The sequence below is a fragment of the Panthera tigris genome, chromosome E2 (genome assembly GCF_018350195.1).
Source record: "Panthera tigris isolate Pti1 chromosome E2, P.tigris_Pti1_mat1.1, whole genome shotgun sequence".
NCBI classification, from domain to species: Eukaryota; Metazoa; Chordata; class Mammalia; order Carnivora; family Felidae; genus Panthera; species Panthera tigris.
Window position 1 is genome coordinate 55056033 of NC_056674.1, and position 19888 is coordinate 55075920.

Here is a 19888-nt window from a genome sequence, read left to right on the forward strand (position 1 = left end):
CTCCCTTCTGGAGATACAGATGCAAGTATGTTTTCTTCTGTGAACTTCCAGCCTGGGAGCCTTGACTATATGAGGGAAGCCATGCCAAACTGTACATTGGTTGCTTTCATCCACTTCTTCTCAATTTGTAAGTCCCTAGAAGGAAGGGACAGAAACTGAAAGAAAGGAGTTTTTGTTGACACCAAGAAGATCCTTGTGATAATGGCTGCCATTGAAAACTCTGATATGCCAGGCCTTTTACATATATTAGCTTTATAACCAATATGAGGTACAAATTATTATCCCACTGTTGGTGCAAGACTGTGGCTCAGAGCAGAGAGGGCAGTTCACACAGTCAAGTAAATAGCAGAGCTGCATTTCAGAACTTAGCTCACTCAAAGCTACCGTATTGTCTGTTAGTGAGACTCCTAGGTTTTTGAATTTTGAACACTGGGAAGATTTCACACCAAAACTTGGGGAGACATGTAGGCTTGCCAGCTTTTAATTTTGCCACGTAAGGGCATCAAAACAGAAGCAACAACTAGCCTGTGATATCCTATCACCACCATTTCATTCACCAAAAGGTATTTTAATGCCAAAAAGAGAGGAAAGCTATAGTCTCTGAAGGTGATCCTTTAAATTGTATGAATTCAGCTTATGAAGATCAGTAGATTGCACTTAATGCAATCCATCAGGTCACCATGGACCAGTGAAAAGTGGTTACCGTCTCTAGACCACATTTAAGAATTGCATCCAGGGACACCTGGGTGGCTGTCGGTTAAATATCTGACTCTTGATTTCGGCTCAGGTCATGATCTCCCAGTTCATGAGATTGAGCCTAGCTGTCAGCACAGAGCCTGTGTGGGAGTATCTCTCTCCTTCCCTCTCTGCCCCTCCACCACTCGTGCTCTCACTCTCTCTCAAAAATAATCAATAAACTTAAAAAAAAATAATTGCTTTCAGAAGTCATGTTACCATCAGTGCCTTGATGGAATGATTGCTCGGGCTTGGCTGACAGACATGGAAGGAGATCCGTGGCCTTCCTTCTGCTGCAGGAAGAAGCTGGCAAAACATTCATTCAGCCATTGAGAGTGGGGCATTCATGCCATTATTCTCTTCTCTATTCAGGGTAGAATTTTCATACTCTGGTCCTTCCCAAGAGGGTGGAAAGGAAGTGAGGACAGAGACAGAGGCTATAGATTCATTTCAAGACATTTAAGGGAAAAGGAGAAGGGAGAGAGATCTGGATACATGGGCAGAAAGATTTTTATACATGCTGATTCCTTAATGTATCTCTGAGAAGTAGAGCTGTATTAGGTGGAGACCCCTTGTCGGTAAATAAGTGGATAAGTCAAAATAGAACTCAGGGATCTTTCAAGCTGGCTCTTTACTAATGTTATTGTTTTGATACACAATGTATGGGAGGTAAGGACAATGGGTTAATAAGTGTATGGTAATGTGTGTGGGTTTCACTTTTTCATTCTTGACGCTGTTCTGCTCTTTGCTGTGGTTAGTGCTAAGAAGAGAAAGCAATGAACCCAAGAACAAGATCAGAGATCAAAATATCAGGATTTAGCACACCACTTCCTGTTGACAGAATCTCTAACTTCTTCCTTAAGTCTCATGAGTGTGAAGTTCTATTGTCTTAAGAGCAGGGCCCTATACCTTTCTCACTTTGGTTCCCAAATGACAGTCCATTGCTTGCTGCCAATTAGTGACAAAACTTTTACCATTCTGGGGGGCTCTCTGAAAAATGAGGACAATATAAGAAGTTTCTCATAAAGTTTAATTTATTCAGTATAAGAGACCACATTTTATTCTGACACTGTCTACTTTTCTTTAATGTTAAAATATCTTTTCTTTTGTGGACCGTTGATAGTTAATTTTTTTTATTAAAAAAGCTTTTTTAATGTTTTATTTATTTTTGAGACAGAGAGAGACAGAGCATGAGTGGGGGAGGGGCAGAGAGCAAGGGAGACACAGAATCTGAAGCAGGCTCCAGGCTCTGAGCTGTCAGCACAGAGCCCCATGTGGGGCTCGAACCCACGAACTGTGAGATCATGACTTGAGCCGAAGTTGGACGCCTAACCGACTGAGCCACCCAGGCACTCCCGTTGATAGTTGATTTTTAAATGCATTTTCACTTGGCAAACTTAAATAGTGGAGATTCAATGTCTACCCCCCACCTTTTGAAAAGATTGCACAGATCTATGAAGTACAAAAGTTGGGAAATACTGATCTAGGCAGTTTTATTATTTAGTTGCAGTCCAATTATTTAGTTACAGTCCCAGGAAATTACTGGCAAGAATCACATGAAAGATTTCTAAGAAGATTACACAGGAAGAGTTTTGCAACATAAAACTTCTAAACTTATAGGTAGGATAACTTTCTCTATAATGCTAAAATTCAGACTTGGATTTTATTTACAAACACCTTCGATGTCATGGGCATATTCATGGATTAATTACTCCGAGAAGCAGTTCTGAGCTCTGCAAGCCCTATGCTCCCAATTTTTGTCTTTTTCAAAAAGAGAAAGAAAATGTCTTCTGAAAACCATGGAAGAGAGAGGAACTGATTCTCATTGCGGGTCTTATGAAAAAGAATGGTTTGGGTAATCTTAGAAGAGGAATCAACAGTTACTGGGACCTAACATGACTGACCAATAAATAAATATTTCATATTAGAATTCCTCTACTGATTGGTGGAATGAATAAACACACTGATTTTGGATTTCAGTAAGGGATTTGACAAGGTCACTTTTGATATTACTGTTGGCAAGATACAGAAATGTCAGATGATTAATATCAACTTGAAAGAAGGTTTCCTGAGGTATGTCTCTGAGAGCTATATTGTAATTGTCTATTTACTGGTCTGCTCCCTAAATAGAATTTAGGTTCCTCTCTGAGGGCAGGAACCAAGTCATTTTACTGACCGTTGTATTCTCAGTACCTTGAACAGCACCTGGCACATAGTAAGAACACTGTAAATACGTGGTGAATGAATGAATATCTTATGAAATGCCTTGCTTTTACACTTATAAAGCTATGAGAAGGTTCACTTAGATTCTTCCATGATGTGTTGCTAGGAGGAGGAAGTAGTGGACCCAATCTTAATAACATCAAATTTAACAGTGTTTCCATTTTGATAAAAATAAAATATCTTACAAGCATAGGGAGAGTTGAGCCTTACCAGATGGTTTAAAAAAGACTTAGGAAATTTGCTTCTGTTAATGGCTGATAAGATAAACAGGATCAACTCTCTTGCTGAGAGCTTATCCAATAAAGCCAGATAAAATATAACACCTATCTCCTCAAAGCCATCAAAATACTGCTAGAAAACAGCTGATGACCTGAAATTCTATGTTCTTGAAGTGAAAACATCCTTCAAAAATGGATAATGAAAACATTTTCAGAAAAACAAAAACAAAGATTTTATCACTAGCACCTATACTAAAGAAAAGTGATCTCAGGGGCAAGCGTGGAGATATGGGAAGGAATGAGAAGCCGCAAAAGAGTAACTTCTTTGTTGGACAATATAAATGAATGTTGACTCTATAAAACAAATATAAAAACATCCTGTGGGATTACGACAACTATACCATATACATCCAGATGGTGGGGAGCGGTGTACAAGTGTTCAAAGGTCCTGGCATGAGGTATATACCAAGAAAGCAAAAATAACAAGTCACGTTGGTCTGTGAGAAGTCATTTAAGTAACTGTTAAAAGCATCACAAAGAGTGCACAACTGTCAAGGTAATGAAGGGGGAGCATGGAAAAATAACAAAGAATGATTAATTCAAAGGAAGCCTAGAAAGTAGAAGAAAGGTAATGTAGAATAGAAGGGACTAACAAAAGGTAAATAGTAAAACAAAAGATTTCAAGCTAAACATATCAATACTTATATTAAATGTAAAGGAACTAAGTTGTTTACTTAAAACACAAAGATTGTTATACTGGAAAAGAAAAAAAAAGTGCCTAGTACATGTTGCTTTGAAAAGACATATCTGAAAGGTAAGAATACAGAACAATTGAAATCAGAGAGGTGGGAAAGACCTAACTGATATGCATGGAACAGTGGAACCAACCACAGAATATACATTCTTTCTAAGCACATGTGAGCATTTATAGAAATCAACTGTGTGATGGGCCATAGAGTAAGACTGAAGATATTTCAAAGGACTGAAATCACACATAATGTGTTTTTCAACTTGAGTAAAATGAAGCTAGAAAGTGCAATAATATATCACTAAAATTTGCCATATGAAATTATTAAATACAATTCTAAATAACCCATGTAACAAAGAACAAATCCTAGTGGAAATTATAAAATATTTTTCAGTCAACTAACTTGAATTATAATTTTTTAAAAGTAAAGTAAATAAATAAAACATTTTCCACTGAACAATAATGCAAATAATACATATCAAACATGGGGGATGCAGCTCAGACATACTTAAAAATATAGCATAGCCTGGGGTGCCTGGTTGGCTCAGTTGGTTAAGTGTCTGACTTTAGCGTGGGTCACGATCTCATGGTTTGTGAGTTTGAGCCCTGCATCGAGTTCTCTGCTGTCAGCACAGAGCCTGCTTTGGATCCTCTGTCCCCCCCCCCCATCTCTCTCTCTCTTTCTCTCTGTCAAAAAAATAAACATTAAAAAAATACGTATATATAGTATAGCATATAGTTTAGAAAGAACAATGGTTTAAAAAAACATCCATCTACAGAAATTAGAAGAAATTAGGTGCCCTGTAATCCTATAAAATCAATAAGATATAGACCTATTTGGAATTAATTATAACTGTGCAGTTTAGACGTCTTCTCCCCACACATGTCAATAACAGAACAACTTGATCTAGTCCCAACTTCGGGTTGTCTTCTCCTGGTGTTTTACCCTCTGACAGTATGAGACGGAGAATGAGATATATATTTGTACAATTCCAAATCCACATTGAAAACATTACTTATCATCTAAAAGTGTAAGAACCACAACAAAACTTGGGTTACCAGCAAGACCACCCCGGTTACATTCACCAAAACGACATGTTCTTCAGCTATTGCAACAACATGATTTTTTAAATGTTTGAACTCTGAACAATGTGGCTGCCTCAGGCATGTTGCACCATATTCTGCTGTGTATAAGGTGCAGTTAAGAGAAATGAGGACTATCAACCTGGAGAAGGAAGAAAGCGATCTTCAAATAGTTGAAAGAAGCGGGAACTAGATGCAGTCTATGTGACTCCAAGTGACAAAGAAAGGACAAGTACCACGGTCAAGCTTGGTCTAGAGGAGAACTTTTTTTTTTTCTTTTTAAGTGTATTCATTTATTTTGAGAAAGGGACAACATGAGTGGGGGAGGGTCAGAGAGAGGGAGAGAGAGAATCCCAAGCAACCTCCACACTTGTCAGCACAGAGCCCCATGCAGGGCTCGAACCCACGAACCGTGAGACCATGACCTGAGCCGAAATCCAGAGTCAGACACTTAACCGACTGAACCACATGGGTGCCCTGAGGAGAACTGGAAAGTCAGACTTCAAAGGCTTTGCTGTGCCTGTCATCACAGGTGTACTGACCGTGGACAAGATGACCACTTAGCGGAGATGTTACAGACAGAGTCCAATGGAAAGTTACTTCTTCACATTCCCTTCTATACTCAAGAGCCACGGATTCTAAGAAAGTCTTCATTTTAGGATTCTCAGCAATGTTTCTGTTTGTTTGCTTTGGCCCAGGATGGGAAATCCTCTCTTTTGGGTAAGATATCTTGTCTTCAGAAGGTGCCTTCCAAAAGGCACCTCTGTCGGTAGAAGGAAGCAGCACATTGACCTGTTGGCATCATTAGCAAGAATATAACTTAAAAAAATTTTTTTTAAATATTTATTTATTTTTGAGAGACAGAGACAGCATGAGCAGGGGAGGGGCAGAGAGAGAAGGAGACACAGAATACAAAGCAGGCTCCAGGCTCTGAGCTGTCAGCATAGAGCCCCATGCGGGGCTTGAACCCATGCACCGTGAGATCATGACCTGAGCCGAAGTCGGATGCTTAGCCGACTGAGCCATCCAGGCGCCCCTGAGACAGAACAATTTTAAAAATAAACAATCTGGGTTCAGAATTATGAATGGAGCTAACTGCAGGTAAGGGGTGAATATGGTGGTGATGGAAGATACTCAGGCTGGGAGGTGAGAAGTGACATTTAAGCACGTGTCAGATGGATGGCAAGGGGACGTGCTGTGTGGCGAACTGGATGGAGAAATAAATGAGTGAGGAGAAGGCTGGCAGGAACCTCTCCTCCTTCCCAGGTGAAAAGGGCTAAGAGGCTGAGAGTGTGCCCAACAAAGAGAAAAGTGGCTATTTAGTGCCACGTGCAATGCAAGATTCATGTTGTTCACTTTTAAAAACAACCCTAGGGCTGGGCTCCCTTTCTTTAGAAGAGGAAACAGAGCCTCACGGAAAGGCTAGGAAGTAACTGAGTCAGGATGTGAACTCAGTTCCATGAGGCTTTACAACTCACCCTCCTAATATGTGTACCCCCGGCCCTGTCGGAGGGCAAGGAACATCTTTACCTAGAGTTCCATGTCATGGCAGCTTTGGCCCGCCCCTACGGAGCCCCAGGACTGAGCAGCTGAGAAGCCTTGGGGGCCGCTACCTGGAGAAGATTTGCTTCATCTCTGGTGGGCGTGCACATATCTGGAAACCCACCAGGGTGCTCAGCCCCAGCCCCAGTGTGGGACCCATTGAGAAAGAGCCAGGGGCCCCAGCCAAGAGCCAAAACCAATCCTTCACCCTCACCTAGAAAGCTATCTGACATCACAGCTATCCTGACTGAATCCTCCTGGGCTGCTGAGGCCACGAGGCCCGGGGAGGCGCCCGCACCTGGGATGTGCACATGGCTGACGGAAGGGAGCTGGGTGTGTGGAAAGAAGGAGATCTCAGGTCCAGCCAAGGAATTCAGATCCTCACCCCACTGTTTCCTGGCCTGGAGCCAGCAACGTCTCCCCACCGCAGGTGTCTGTGTGGCTGGGAGGGCAGACAGGAGGTGCCGTTGCCCCACATAAGACCCCTGTAAGGGCTTTGTCACCACCCCACCCAGTTCCACCATACGATAAGGTCCACAAGTCATTGCTTCCCACCTGGTCCCCTTGTGCCTGGAGATAGCTCTGAGCCCAGGAGCGCTGCCTTCGCAACTGGGCGGGCTGAGGGCAGATGAGCAAGGCTCATCTGAGATCAGAGACAATTTCCCCAACTCCCTGTCCCCAATTCTCTCTACCTCCATACAAGATAGACTCCTCCTGCCTCCCCCACGTCACCCGTGACTGGAGTCCTTGTCCTCCTCCTGGCCCCTCAGCACATGCTATATTCAGCCATAGTTGGGGACGAGTATATATTCCCCTGGGCACTTTATCCTACTCCTGAAGTTCTTCCTTTCTTGATAAAAAGCACGAATCGCCAGCATTTCTGGGGTTCCTTCTGGTGTGCCAGGCAGGATGAGCTAAGTGCCTTTACCTCGGTATTTTTATTATTTTACAGCTGAGAAGGGGTCTATCGGGGTGGAGTCACCCACCCGACTCTCTACGTATTAAGTGCCAGGGCTCAGGTGAGATTTGAAAACAGGTAATCTGACCCCCCAAGTGAGATATTTTCTTATCCCTCTGGATATGCCAACATCCAGTCTTTATCAGAATTCCGGCCTCTCAGCCAGGTGTCGAGCACACAGAAGACACGCCCCAAGCCCAACCCAGTGGTGGCACCCTCTGGGGCTGTCGGCATCGTTACTGGTGGTTGGTAGGGTGTCAGGGTTCCAGAGAGCTGGCTCTTGAGCCAGTGAGTCATGGTGCGGTCAGGTACCATTGCCCTTATAAAAGGAAAGTATCTCTCCCAGCTACAATTTTCCTCTTTGCAAATGAGCATGGTAATACCCACCCTGAAGTGTTTTTATGAGGTTCAAACAAGGCTAAAACAGGGAGGGACCAGTACATAATATACTGATTGCCTTTTATATTTTGCCTAAAGCAGGCAGTAGAGGGGCTCAGAGCCGCTGGAACAAGGCTGCCTGATGCCCCCACTTTGTGATCTTGAGCAAGTCTCTTGACCTTCTATGCCTCAGTGTCCTCTCTTGTAAAACCACTACAAAACCAGAATCTACCTCGCAAGGAGATTACATTCCAAGAGACTGAGGGTACTGACTGCCAAGTCCCAATGCCTAGAGCAGAGCTCGGCAGAGGAAAGGATCTCAGTGAAGAATGAATGGATAAGTAGGCGAAGGAAAGTGGCCCCTGGCACAAATAAATACCAATAGATAGTGACCGTGGTGGTTGTATTAGCCTTGCTTTTATCTCTGCCTGGCATGCCTCCCCTCTGGCAAGACCAGCACATCGGCCAAAATCTCTTCCTCTGGATTTTATATTCCTCTCCATTCAACATTTCAGCCTGTCGGAGATGGGAGATGGATGGCAGGAATGCCAACTCAGGACAGCCTTTCCCTTCCAGATCTTCCAGACCTCTCTGGTTGCCTGCGTTCACACACATACACACACACACACACACACACACACACACACGCCCGAGTCAGAAAAAGAATTTGACAGTCACACCACTGGCTCCTGCCGGCGAAGAGTTTTTCTGTGAACTAAAGGTCTTGTTATTCACTGTTTGGATTGAATTCTGTCAATTATTATCCACCTGGTTATCTCTCCAGAGGTCACGGAAAAGAAAAAAACGTGTGTGTGTTGTGGGTGAGTACGTCTACGTGTCATGTGTTGTTTCCATGTGTCAGGTGGCGTTGGGGGAGCTGCTGAATGGGAAGAGGTCTGGTATTTATAGGGATCGGCTCCCCGGTTTCAATGACCCACCAGGAAATACATGCCTGCGTGAGTGTGCTTAATCCGTGCTCATCCGAAGCGTGCCGGGGTTCCTTTCTCCCCCTCCCTCCTTGCCTCTCTGTTCATATATCCCAGGCTGCCTCCAGCCAGCCTTTGCCCACTCGTCTCGCTGGTCCTGAGCACACAAAGGTGCAGGGCGTTTCTGAGAATGAGTACCTTCTCTGAGACAGCATGGCTCTGCCTGGCTGTCCCCGCAGCACTGGGAGGAATAGTTCTTTACAAACTCAAGAAGAGCCCGGGGCAGGTGGGGGGGAAGGTGGTCTGCCTGGCGGGCCTCTGGGCAGGGGCTTACCTGCTCAGCCTGTCCCTCTTCTGGGGCTGGGTCCTCTTCCCCCTGTCCTGTTTCCTCATGTGTGCTTACTTATCTGGCCACGAGTTTTTACCTGTGGATCAAAAGGCGGTGCTGATCACAGGTAAGCGGACGGCACTGCAACTCTCACTCAGGGCAGGATCTGGCATTTGCCTCGCCTCAGCGTCACTTTTTCAAAGTAGGTTTCCAGATAAAATACTTGGCATGGAGTAAATGAAAGGGCATCCCCAAGTGTCTTTCACTACAGTGTTTTGGTTTGCTTTTTTCATGAGATGCTCTTGAAGGGGCCGGTGGTTAAGACGGACTGGGAAAGTGACATGCGCCTAAGCTGTGATTTCGCTCGTTTCCCAGGCTAAATAGGCATCTGCAGACCAGCGGTGTTTCGTGTGTTTCGTTGTACACAGGAAAGTTCCATAGGTTTCTTCAGGCTGAAACGGAACGTTACTCTCAGATTAATGTTTGGCTGTGTTCTAGGCTCGGGCTCTTATTCCTTAGAATGTGCAAGAAACTTGCAATGTCAGCCTCTCCTTGCTCTTTGTTGTATTTTTTTTAAATGTCGAAGGGACTCTTACCTAGGATGAAATTTTGCGGTTTGCCTGGCTGCTGTCAAGAAACTCGTATCTCATCTGAGCCTTTTGTCTTCAAATCTGTCATTAGATGGCTAATGTTTCTTAATTGGATCAAGTTGGCAGTGTGTCCAGAAGGCAGTAGTTTGTTAGTTCAGCTGCCAGCTTTTTCTTTTTTTTTTTTTTTCTTTTGTGTTTCGTTTTCCACTGCAAGTGTGAGGCCAAATTAGATTCCTCTGTGCTGTAAAACTGGTTTGTTTGGTTGTGAAGTTAGAGCTCGGATGGGGCTTTAATTAGGATTACCCACCGATATCCTGACCCAGAAAGTCCTGCCAAGGTGAGGCATCCGCTGTGGAATCCCTTGCGGGGAGTTTATCACCTTGAGGCTGTGACCCGCTGGGATGAAGGCAAATTTGAGGTGTGCATGAAAGCCAATAAGGGACCTTCTCAATTTACTGAGAAATGGACTCAAAATGGTCCATTTTGCCTTTTACATGAACCCAGTAGTGAAATTCTCTCTTAAAATAAGATGTAAATTGGCACGTGTTGCAATTTTGGAGTGCTATGGAAAACAAGCTTCTTCAGTGGAAACAAACAAACAAAACAAACAAAAACCCCAAACAGATTGAAGGTAGAAAATACAGTTGGTCAATGGGACGTTTATCCACATGAATGTCTACTATCCCCTGGAATCATGCCTCTAGAAGACTGGATAGGTTTCCCACTCTTTCACTTGAATTTTCAGGGTCGGCTGGGTGAAAAGCTGTTATCATAGTCTAAAAGTCTCTGTTCTGTGTGTAGTGACAAGGACCCATGCTCTTCAGAATAATTCCAGGTTTGTATTTAGTGTACTTTCCCAGTTGTGTGAAAAAAGACAGAACCATTAAGCATGTTTAAAAAAATATATAACAGTGATGCTGTGGTTGATGCTAATGGGACATGATCTCTTGGAAGTCTAAATATTCCTGGAAAATCCATTTCAGGAAGCAGGACTCCTCAGGCTGATAAATAAAAATATTAAACCTTAGGGACTCTGGCAAACTTCAAGGTAACTGATAAAACAGGAATTTTCTGTTGCTTATTTATCTTATCAATGTTCTTTATCCTCTGCTTTCGAAGATGTAGGCATACAGAAATGTACAAGATACACATCCAAGTCAGTTAGCCTACATCAGCCATTGAAATGTCCTGACTTGTGTTTCATTGCGTGTAAAATGACTGATTCAATTAGGAACTCAAGCCCAGTGAGTAATCTCTCCGTGAAATGCTTAGCAATTAGAAAGCTTAGAATTAAGAATGGAGCTATGTCCATTTAAGGGTGACTGAAATGTCCCCTTAAGAATTCTTTGTCCTTCTCATGAGGAATGCCATAGATTCAGTATAATTCGAGAGAAGGTTTCAAGACCTTTGTACTAAGTGGAGAAATGTAAAATGAATTCGTCTAGTAAGACCACAGCTCAGTAACAAATAAGTCACCATGACTTGAAAGAATCTTTGTTTCGGGTTGGCTTATGTTACACATCCATGCACATTTTAGTGTGGTGGGGAGGGGGAGGAAGGAATGTGGCAGTGTGTATCAAAAGCCACACATTTTGTTTCTTTATCTGATAATTCAAGATTTAGAAACTTCTCTTGAAGAAATAATCGGAAATATGGTAAAAGGGTAGGCGCCAAACAAAACGGCATATTCACAACTATCAAGGGCAGCAATAAGAATGGTGACAGGTTACGGTCCATCCTCCGGGTGTTACAATGGACGAGCATTAAAGATGATGGGGCGCCCGGGTGGCACAGTCAGTTGAGCGTCCGACTTCAGCTCAGGTCATGATCTCACAGTTTGTGAGTTTGAGCCCCGCGTCACGCTCTGTGCTGACAGCTCGGAGCCTGGAGCCTACTTCAGATTCTGTGTCTCCCTCTTTCTCTACCCCTCCCCTGCTCATACTCTGTCTCTCTCTCTCTCTCTCTCAAAAATGAATAAACTTTAAAAAAAATTAAAAAAAAAAAAAGATGAAAACCACAGGACTGTGTCACAGAATGGAAAACCAGGTTAACGGGAGACCCAGGGGATCCAGGTGTTTGAATAAATCTGTACCCACGGCACAGGGGTAGGAAAACACTGGAAGGAAATTGTGAATGGCTTCATCTGAGCACTTGGATTTGTTTTCCCCCTAGAATTCCTCCAATGCAGTTATATTCCTCATATAATGAAAACATTTTAAGAAGAGAGCACGTTAAAAGGCTGAAGTCTGTTTTAGGATATTATGGGCCCAGAGATAGGAAAATTACAAGGAGAAGTTCAAATAAGTAACTTTTTTCTTTGAGTCCCTCATTTCATTTTGCTAAGACATTCAAACGTCTTTTGTTTCAGAGACATATAATTATAGTAAGAAGAAATAAGCAAGCACAGAGCTTTTGAAATGTCATGTTTGTCTTCAAGGCATCTGAAGCTGCAGTGGCCACTCAATTTTTTAAATGGCGGTGAAATTCGCGAGGAGCGGGCCCATAACGACTGCAACAGCATCTCAGGCACAATACAGTGGGGAAAATGTTGAAGTCCGATGGGCTCGGATTCGAATCCAGCATTTAGCTTGCCTTAGGCTGTGTTCTCCAGAAGCAGGGCTTGAGATGAGGATCTATGTGAAAGGGATTTATTGGGAGCGTTTCCAAGGAACGTTGGTCTTGGGGTCTGGAAAATGGACGGGGAAGGGGAAGAAGCCAGGCTGTCCCCATTGGGGGCCAGGGAACTGTAGTCCCAATGCCCTCACACCTGTCAGTCATTAGTTAAGGATTGTCACCCCCGCCTCCGAGGTGGGGAGGAGGGTAGGCTTAAATTCCCACCACTTGTGGCTTTCCGGGGCCACCCACAGGCAAAGTGAGCTCTAGTATCTGGGGGCAACATGTTGCCTGCTGACAGTGAAGTGATCCATGGATTAGAGCTAACAAAAATGGCCAAGGGATCTAGAGTAGTGTGACATTACCTGTTACATACTTCTTAGTAGCTGTGTGACCGTTGGTATCCATCTTTGGGCTTTTGAACTTCTGTTTTCTCCTCTGTAGACTGGAAATGACCGTATATAGACACACACACACACACACACACACACACACACACACACTTATAGATGGCATTAGTGGAGGAGAGAGAGGAAGAAGGAAAGGGGGAGGAGAAAAAAGACGGAGGTGATTTTGTGTATCAGGTGGTGAGGGGAAAGGTTTAAGTGTGGGGTTAGGTAGAACAAAGAGACAACAAAAAGAAAAAAGGAAAAGGCTGACAATGAAATGGAGAGAAGAAACATTCATTTGTTTATTCAACAACATGAACTGAGTGTTCACTATGTGTTGTATATCGTCCAGAAGCAATGGGGGAAGAAAAATAAAGACCATGCAATTGTTATGTTGCCAAGTGATGGGATCAAAGTTCTCAGTTTCCCTTGACTTTTGACTCACATTCCCTGGATTCCTCCTCCTCCTCCTCCTGTGAGGTGGTGCCTTATCCTTGTCAGCCCACTCTTTGAACTTGGTAGAAATGCAAAGGTAACTTTGGTTTTCTGCCCTCAGGCCTTTCATCCTGGCCCCTCCAGTCTAGTCCACTTACCTCCATTCGGTATCTACTGTGTGCAGGGAACACACCCAGAGGGCTTGGCAGTCTGATGGGAGAGATGTGGCCATACCTAACCTTGGCTGTGCAATGGGACAGGGAAATGTCTCTGGGAGGATTCCCGAGTGCCTGGAGCCCAGGGGTGGGCGCAGCTCCTATGTCAGGAGGCTGGGGAAAGCTTGACAACAGACGGACCTCATTAGGGATTAAAAAGTAGCTTTCCAGAGGGAAAACAGGAAGGTTTTCCAGGCCAATTGGTTAAGCAGTTACTATAGAACACAACTAGCACTTGTTAAAACTTGTTGAGTTGGATAATTTTTAATTGGAATTTTCAAAACAGCGCACAATGGGGATGGAATGAAGGGCTGGAAGAAGGATCTGTTTTATGTAGAGGTCCTTATTTTATGCTCCAAACAAAGGGTCCTAGGTGGGTAGTGACCCCTTCTGGGACTTCCTAATTAGTCCAATTAAGGTTCTAAAATGGAATACAGTCAGTATCCCCTTGGGCTTTGGGCTTCTTTGGATCTAACATTAGATTACTAAAATGGACAAACATTGACAGTGGAACATGGGATTAAAAAATGGCATCTCTGTGCTCAGAGCTTCATATTTTATATTTGAACTCAAATAACTCAAATAACTTACATCTTGCAAATAAGGACACTATGTGTCCAAAGTCACCATGACACTAAGTAGCAGAGGTAGGCTAAAACCAGATCAGACCCACCTGAACCAAAAAGCATGCTCTTAACCACTATCATGACCAGTGTTATTAACTAGCCATGGTGTCCTGGGTATAAAATGTGTTCATTCAATCAGCTAGTAAATGTTGCAGATGCATTTTGCACACAAGATTCTGCTTGATGCAGAACTTGGCAGTTGAGTGTGGATGCAAGAGATGCCGAGGACAGAAGATACAATGAAGGTGCCACGGAGAGGGAGAGGGATGTTTGAAAAGGGTGATGATTTGAGAGATGCCACATGGTGAATTTGACTTCAGCTTTGATTTTGAGGGCAGTGAGGGGGCAGTGCAGATGAAAAGCCACTGGCAGTTGGAAATGAAAAACTAGTCCTTAGTTGGGGTTAGAGAAGGAGACTGGGGAACATGAACCATATAGCTATGGTTAATGCTGCAAGGGAAGAGGTCCCTGAGGTATATAGTAAGGAGTCAGTACAGTCAGCAGTGAGCCTATAATCCAGCCAGTCTACCGAATTTTTTAAAACGAGCACACACCCAGTTTTATCATTCAGTTTAAACCTTACGAGCCCTCTACAGAGAAGCATAAAAAGGTATTGCTAACTCAGGTAATGTTGTAAAAGTTGGAATGGTGATTTTATTGGCATTCTAAACTAAAAAATATTTTTTTAATTAAAAAGTTTTTTAATGTTTCATTTATTTTTGAGTGACAGAATCCACGGCGGGCTCCAGGCTCAGGGATGTCAGTACGGAGCCCGACGTGGGGCTTGGACCTGTGAACTGTGAGATCATGACCTGAGCCTGAGTTGGACGCTTAACCCACTGAGCCACCCAGGGGCCCCTTGTTAGGCATTCCAGATGGCTTGTTTTGATTGACGGAATAAAAGTCTGTGCCCCCCACCCCCCAACGTATTGTAAGCTGTTTGAAGGCAGGAACCAGGTGTCTCTTATGACCATGTCCTTCTTTTCAGTCTCTGAGAACATTACTAGAACCAATACAATGTCAACCAGTGAATGAGCCATCAGTGAACAAACCAATCTGGTGTAATGCACTCCCCCTTTTGTGGTCATTGGCCAGATACAATGGCATTGTCCCAATCTGCCCACTTGCTTAGGCACTTCTTTTTGCTAGGGTCACCTGTGTAGAAAGGACAGAGTGACATGGCTGAGCTCTGGAGGACCCATTGTTCGGCAGTGACTTAATGGTTTGCTCAGGACAGGGCTTTGTGATGACTTGGTTCAGAGCATGCTCCTGTTTAGCTAGGATGTGGCACAGACAGAACATCCTCTGGCCCTGACCGGGCTCTTGAAACTGCTCTCCCCAGGGTCCCTGGTGTCCCAGTCACGAGAACGTGTTCTCCTCTAATCCTTTCCCCCTTCCTAACTTCTCTGGTTCCTGCCTTCCCGCCGACTCTGTCTGTCCTACCTCCTTCCCATTTCTATAGGTGCTTTTTTCCCCTTATCGATGATTTCTTCGTAAATTCGTCTTCCTTGGCTTAGTCCCTAGATGCCAGCTGTCCCAGATTCCCAGATTCCCTACATTCCCCATTAGGATCCCTTTACACCTCACACTTTCCAGCAGTCTCCATGAATGGCTCCCGTGCCACCTGTATTTGGGCAATGATCAGTCTCTGTGTCCTTCCCAGACTTGGTTCCTGCACTCTGCAGCTCATACCCACTCCTTCCTCAGTATCTCCTCCTGGGTGTCCAAGAGCCCACCTGTCCCCGAATGCACTCGCAAACTATCCCTGAAATCCTGCCATCAGCCCAGCACTCCCTAATCTGTTGATGGTGCAATCACCACCCACCCATCTGCCCAAGTCAGAGAAGTCACAGCCACCTTTGAATCTTCCCATCAATCCACCCAAATCAGAAATAGGACTCATAACTGAGTCTCCTTGACTCTTTCTTTTCTTGCATCACCTCATCCAATGAGTCTTTTCTTCATCACTCAGTGACCTTTCACTGCCTTTGAATTTCTCCCTTCCTTACCATTCTACTGCCTCTCCCTGTGTTCAAAGCTTCTCAAGTGGGCTCTTAAACAGCATCTCTGTTGTTATCCCTGCCCCTCTTTTCTCTATCCTCATCCTGCAGCCAGAGTCATGCCTTTCTAGAATACAAAGCTAACCAGTCCATGCTTCCCTGTTAAAATCTGTCTATTTCTCTATAAAGTCCAAATTTCTTGTGTGCAAAGGTTCTTGACGATGGAGGTCATATCATATGCTACCTCTCTACTCCCCAAGTTCCAAGGCAAGTTCTGGATACCTATTAGCGATTCTAAAAGTTGTAAGCTATCCAAGCACTGTACAAAAAAAAAAAAAAAAAAAAAAAGTACATTTAAGATAGGTCAAGAATTGCCAGGGAGGTAAAACCTGAGGTTTTCAGAGGATTCCAGGTACAAACAAGTTCTTATCTGAAAAAAATGATCAAAGATTATCTTTGTCTACACCCTCAAGGCCATAGCTGCCTTGTCCATTTGTTTATGTCAGTATCTAGACCTTAATTACTCTGCAGATTTCGGAATCCTCTGTTTATGCTCCTAAAGATGAACACTTTGTAGGTGGCATTCCTTTGCCCCATCATCCAACTTCTTGACTTCGGGGTTTGATGCTAGGCCCTGAGAGTCAGGAATTAGGTTAGATCATAGGGTGTCCATATGTATGTGTGAGGACATGGTGTGGGAAAAATTTCTGAGGCAAGGCCAGAGGCATCAGGTTAACGGGTAGATGGTTCAGATAGTTCTGTTACACTGAGCCCGACAGAGATAAGCAGAGGACCTGGAATGAAAGAAATCAGTAAATCCAGGTCCCAAAGAAGACAAGATGGGAGCAAAGTAAGCAGGGAGCAATGATGGAGTGGACGGGGGGAACATGTCCAGGTTGAATGATCCAGGGACCCCTGGGACTTTCATCCCAGCCACCATCGTCGTCACAAAGTGGCATCTCCTCTTTAACACAGGATTCACTACATGCAATACTCTGGTGCTTTCTGACTCCCTCACATCATGAGATTCTTCCTCTGTGCTCAGAAACCCCAACTCCCATTGACTTTGTGCCATAAACAGAACATTGGAAAGATAGGTATCCACTGGAAAACAATTCTAAAATTCAAGAAGAGAAGCCATTAGGAACCTTGTGTTGAATTCCCTTTGTGTGCAAAGGACTCAAGGTCCTGGGCCAGAGGCATGTTAATTTGAGTCAGTGCCCAACATTGTCTTAGACTGAATAGAAAGAACCCAAATTCTACTTTTATGGGTCAGAGACTCTGATAGGTCAGTTGAAACACTGGAAAAGGACTGGGTTTCATTGAATTCTATTCTAAAGACTTATGTCTACTAAAGTCCTGAGGCCTACAGAGTCAAAGCAAACCTGGGCATCATGAAGAAAGTGATTAGAAGCAAAACCAAACTTATGTTTCTTTCTTAAAACAGAGCCATAACATATGGGCACCTACAGGTCTGGTCACTGTCATTCGGGGTGGGAAGTAGGGTGCAGTAGTTAAGACTACACACTCAAGACCATGACTGATTTGGCTATCAACTCATACCTTGCCACTAACTAGCTTTCTGAACTAAGGTAAGTGAGTTGACCTCTCTGAACTTCAGTTTCCTTATCTGTAAAACAGAACTAATCATAAGACTGATCTCACTGGGATTATTGCCAGGATGGAATGAAACAACACACATAAAGGACCATTTGTAGGTGGTGATTGGCACTGAGCCAAACAGGGCAGCCTCAGGGTGCTGATCAGATAGTCAGAGGATAAGGTTGCTAAAAGAGCCCCCCAACTCTGGAAAGAGAAGAAAGAGAGTGCGCATGATTGCAACAGGCCCTGGAATATGAGATAGGAATTCACTTCCTTAGAATCCTCCCTTCCAACACCCACACCTTTTCGCACTTACAGTTTGAGAGAAGTTGTAGAATGAGCCACAGGAAGCGTGTGTCCACACACAGATAGTAAACCAGTAAGTCATCTTAGGGGGACATCGTTATAGGACAACAGTGTAGTGGGTAGGGTTCCACTGCATCCTGTTGCCCAGGCAGGGTTTGGTCACATGCAAGGGGTCTCCCGTACCCCACTCCACTCATTACAGGTCAGTTGTGATTCTGGGGAGGCGGGGGGAGAGGGGGGAAGGGGGAAAAACCTCCTGCTCTGCCACTGTGAGGTTTACACAACCAATCATCTCCCAGTGCTCTTTTCAGGATCATCCCTTTCATCCAGTGAGGTTGTTTGAATAGTCCCAGTGATGGAAAGCCCACTACATTTTCAGGAAAACCATTCCACTCTTATACAATGCTAATAGTTATAAATATCTTCCTTCTAATGAGCCAAAATATGCTTCCTTGGAACATCCATCAATGCACTTAGTTCTGTCCTTTGAAGTCATGCAATCTAATTAAAACACTCTTTTGCATGATAGCTCTTGAAAAATGTGGAGACTGTATCATATCATAGCCAAATCTGCTTTGAACTAAATCTCATTCCTTTTACCATTCCTCCCATGACTGGGTTTCCAGAACTTTCATTATTCTCCTCAGCCTTCTCTGGACCACTTCCAATTTGTTGACATTCCTTTGAGATGTTGACTCAGACTTCACATCATGTACCATCTTGGTCTCTGGGCAACAAACCAGATGGGAGCTAATGAGGGGAAGTGAAATCAGAATAAGGTTCTTCATCAGATGTTATTGCTTTGTTTAGCAGGGTCGGTCGGTAACAACCCCTTTTCCCAGCTGAATTCCGAAATGATTGGGCTAGAGGAGCAAGGCAGGTAGAGATGGAGACATTGGCTCTATTCCTGAAAAAAAAAGCATTGGAAAAGTGTCTTGGATGTGTGATGCTCCATGCCCACTCAAGGCAGAGATGAAAAGTCTTAAACCTCGCCCACAGGGTAGGAAGTGGATTAGACAGCTTTGCCAGCAGAGCTCAATATTATAGACATTTTGCCAGCCAGAAGGTCATGAGGAAGAGTGGAATGTTTCCATGTGACACTCTAGCCTCTGGAGTTCTCTCCTCTACTTCTCAGTCCTGATTGTTCTGAAGTGGTGAGTTTGCGAATTGCTCTGCATTGTCCTTTTGGCTCCTTGGCTAGAGAGAGAAGAGATCTTTGCATTGACTGCTACATTCTTGTCCCGTTCTGTCAAACTCAGCAGATAATTTGCTCTACCTCTGCAGGGGAGAAGAGAGCAGGAGACAGGGGCCAGGAGTATCACATTGCTAGACATCTCTCCATATTGAAGGAAGTATAGGAAGTGGAGAAGTGTTCCCCCTAAGTTTAGGCTCTGGAAACCAGCTCTCTGTATGGAGGATGCTGTTTCAAAACTGCAATTTGTGTGACAGAGGTCCAGGGAGGTTTGACTGCAAACTTAAATGGAGTCAATGGTCAGCTATTTGCCCACAACTTCCTCCCCCCAATGCCTCCGCCTTCCCCCAACAAAAATACATATACAAAGCTTCACTCTTAAGATGCACAATATCTTTTTTTAACATTTATTTATTTTTGAGAAAGAGAGAGAGAGAATGAGCAGGGGAGGGGCACAGTGAGAGACAGAGGATCCAAAGTGGGCTTTGCACTGTCATCAGAGAGCCTGATGTAGGGCTCAAACTCATGGACTGTGAGATGATGACCTGAGCCGAAGTCGGACGCTTAACCGACTGAGCCACCCAGGTGCCCCAAGATGCACAATATCTAAATGAGAGTATTAGACCATTCACTGGATCTGGGCCCTTGAATAAGCTGCTTCACTTCTCTGTGGCAAATTTTCCTCATTTATAAAATATGAATCATGATTGGTACCTCTTCTCAGGATTAAATAAGATTATGATATATATATGCTGCATGGCACATAGTAGATGCTTCATGG

General features: G+C 44.0%; 2 protein-coding genes across 3 annotated transcripts in view; one reads left to right on the forward strand and one right to left on the reverse strand.

The window, feature by feature from the left end:
• The window catches only part of SDR42E1 (short chain dehydrogenase/reductase family 42E, member 1), a 55373-nt gene that overhangs the window by 15360 nt on the left and 20125 nt on the right, over nt 1-19888 (reverse strand). Inside the window, exon 1 of one of the 2 annotated variants that reach the window (XM_007082832.3) lies at nt 9146-9192. The exons of the other annotated variant lie outside the window; for it this stretch is intronic. The gene's annotated coding sequence lies outside the window, so the exon portion shown is untranslated. Of the gene's footprint in view, nt 1-9145; nt 9193-19888 lie in introns of those variants that run through there. 2 annotated transcript variants of the gene reach the window in all.
• The window catches only part of HSD17B2 (hydroxysteroid 17-beta dehydrogenase 2), a 90372-nt gene continuing 79246 nt past the window's right edge, over nt 8763-19888 (forward strand). The window contains exon 1 of the mRNA XM_007082889.3: nt 8763-9266. Coding sequence (XP_007082951.2) covers nt 9002-9266 — 265 coding nt within the window. The 5' untranslated portion in view covers nt 8763-9001. The remainder of the gene's footprint in view (nt 9267-19888) is intronic.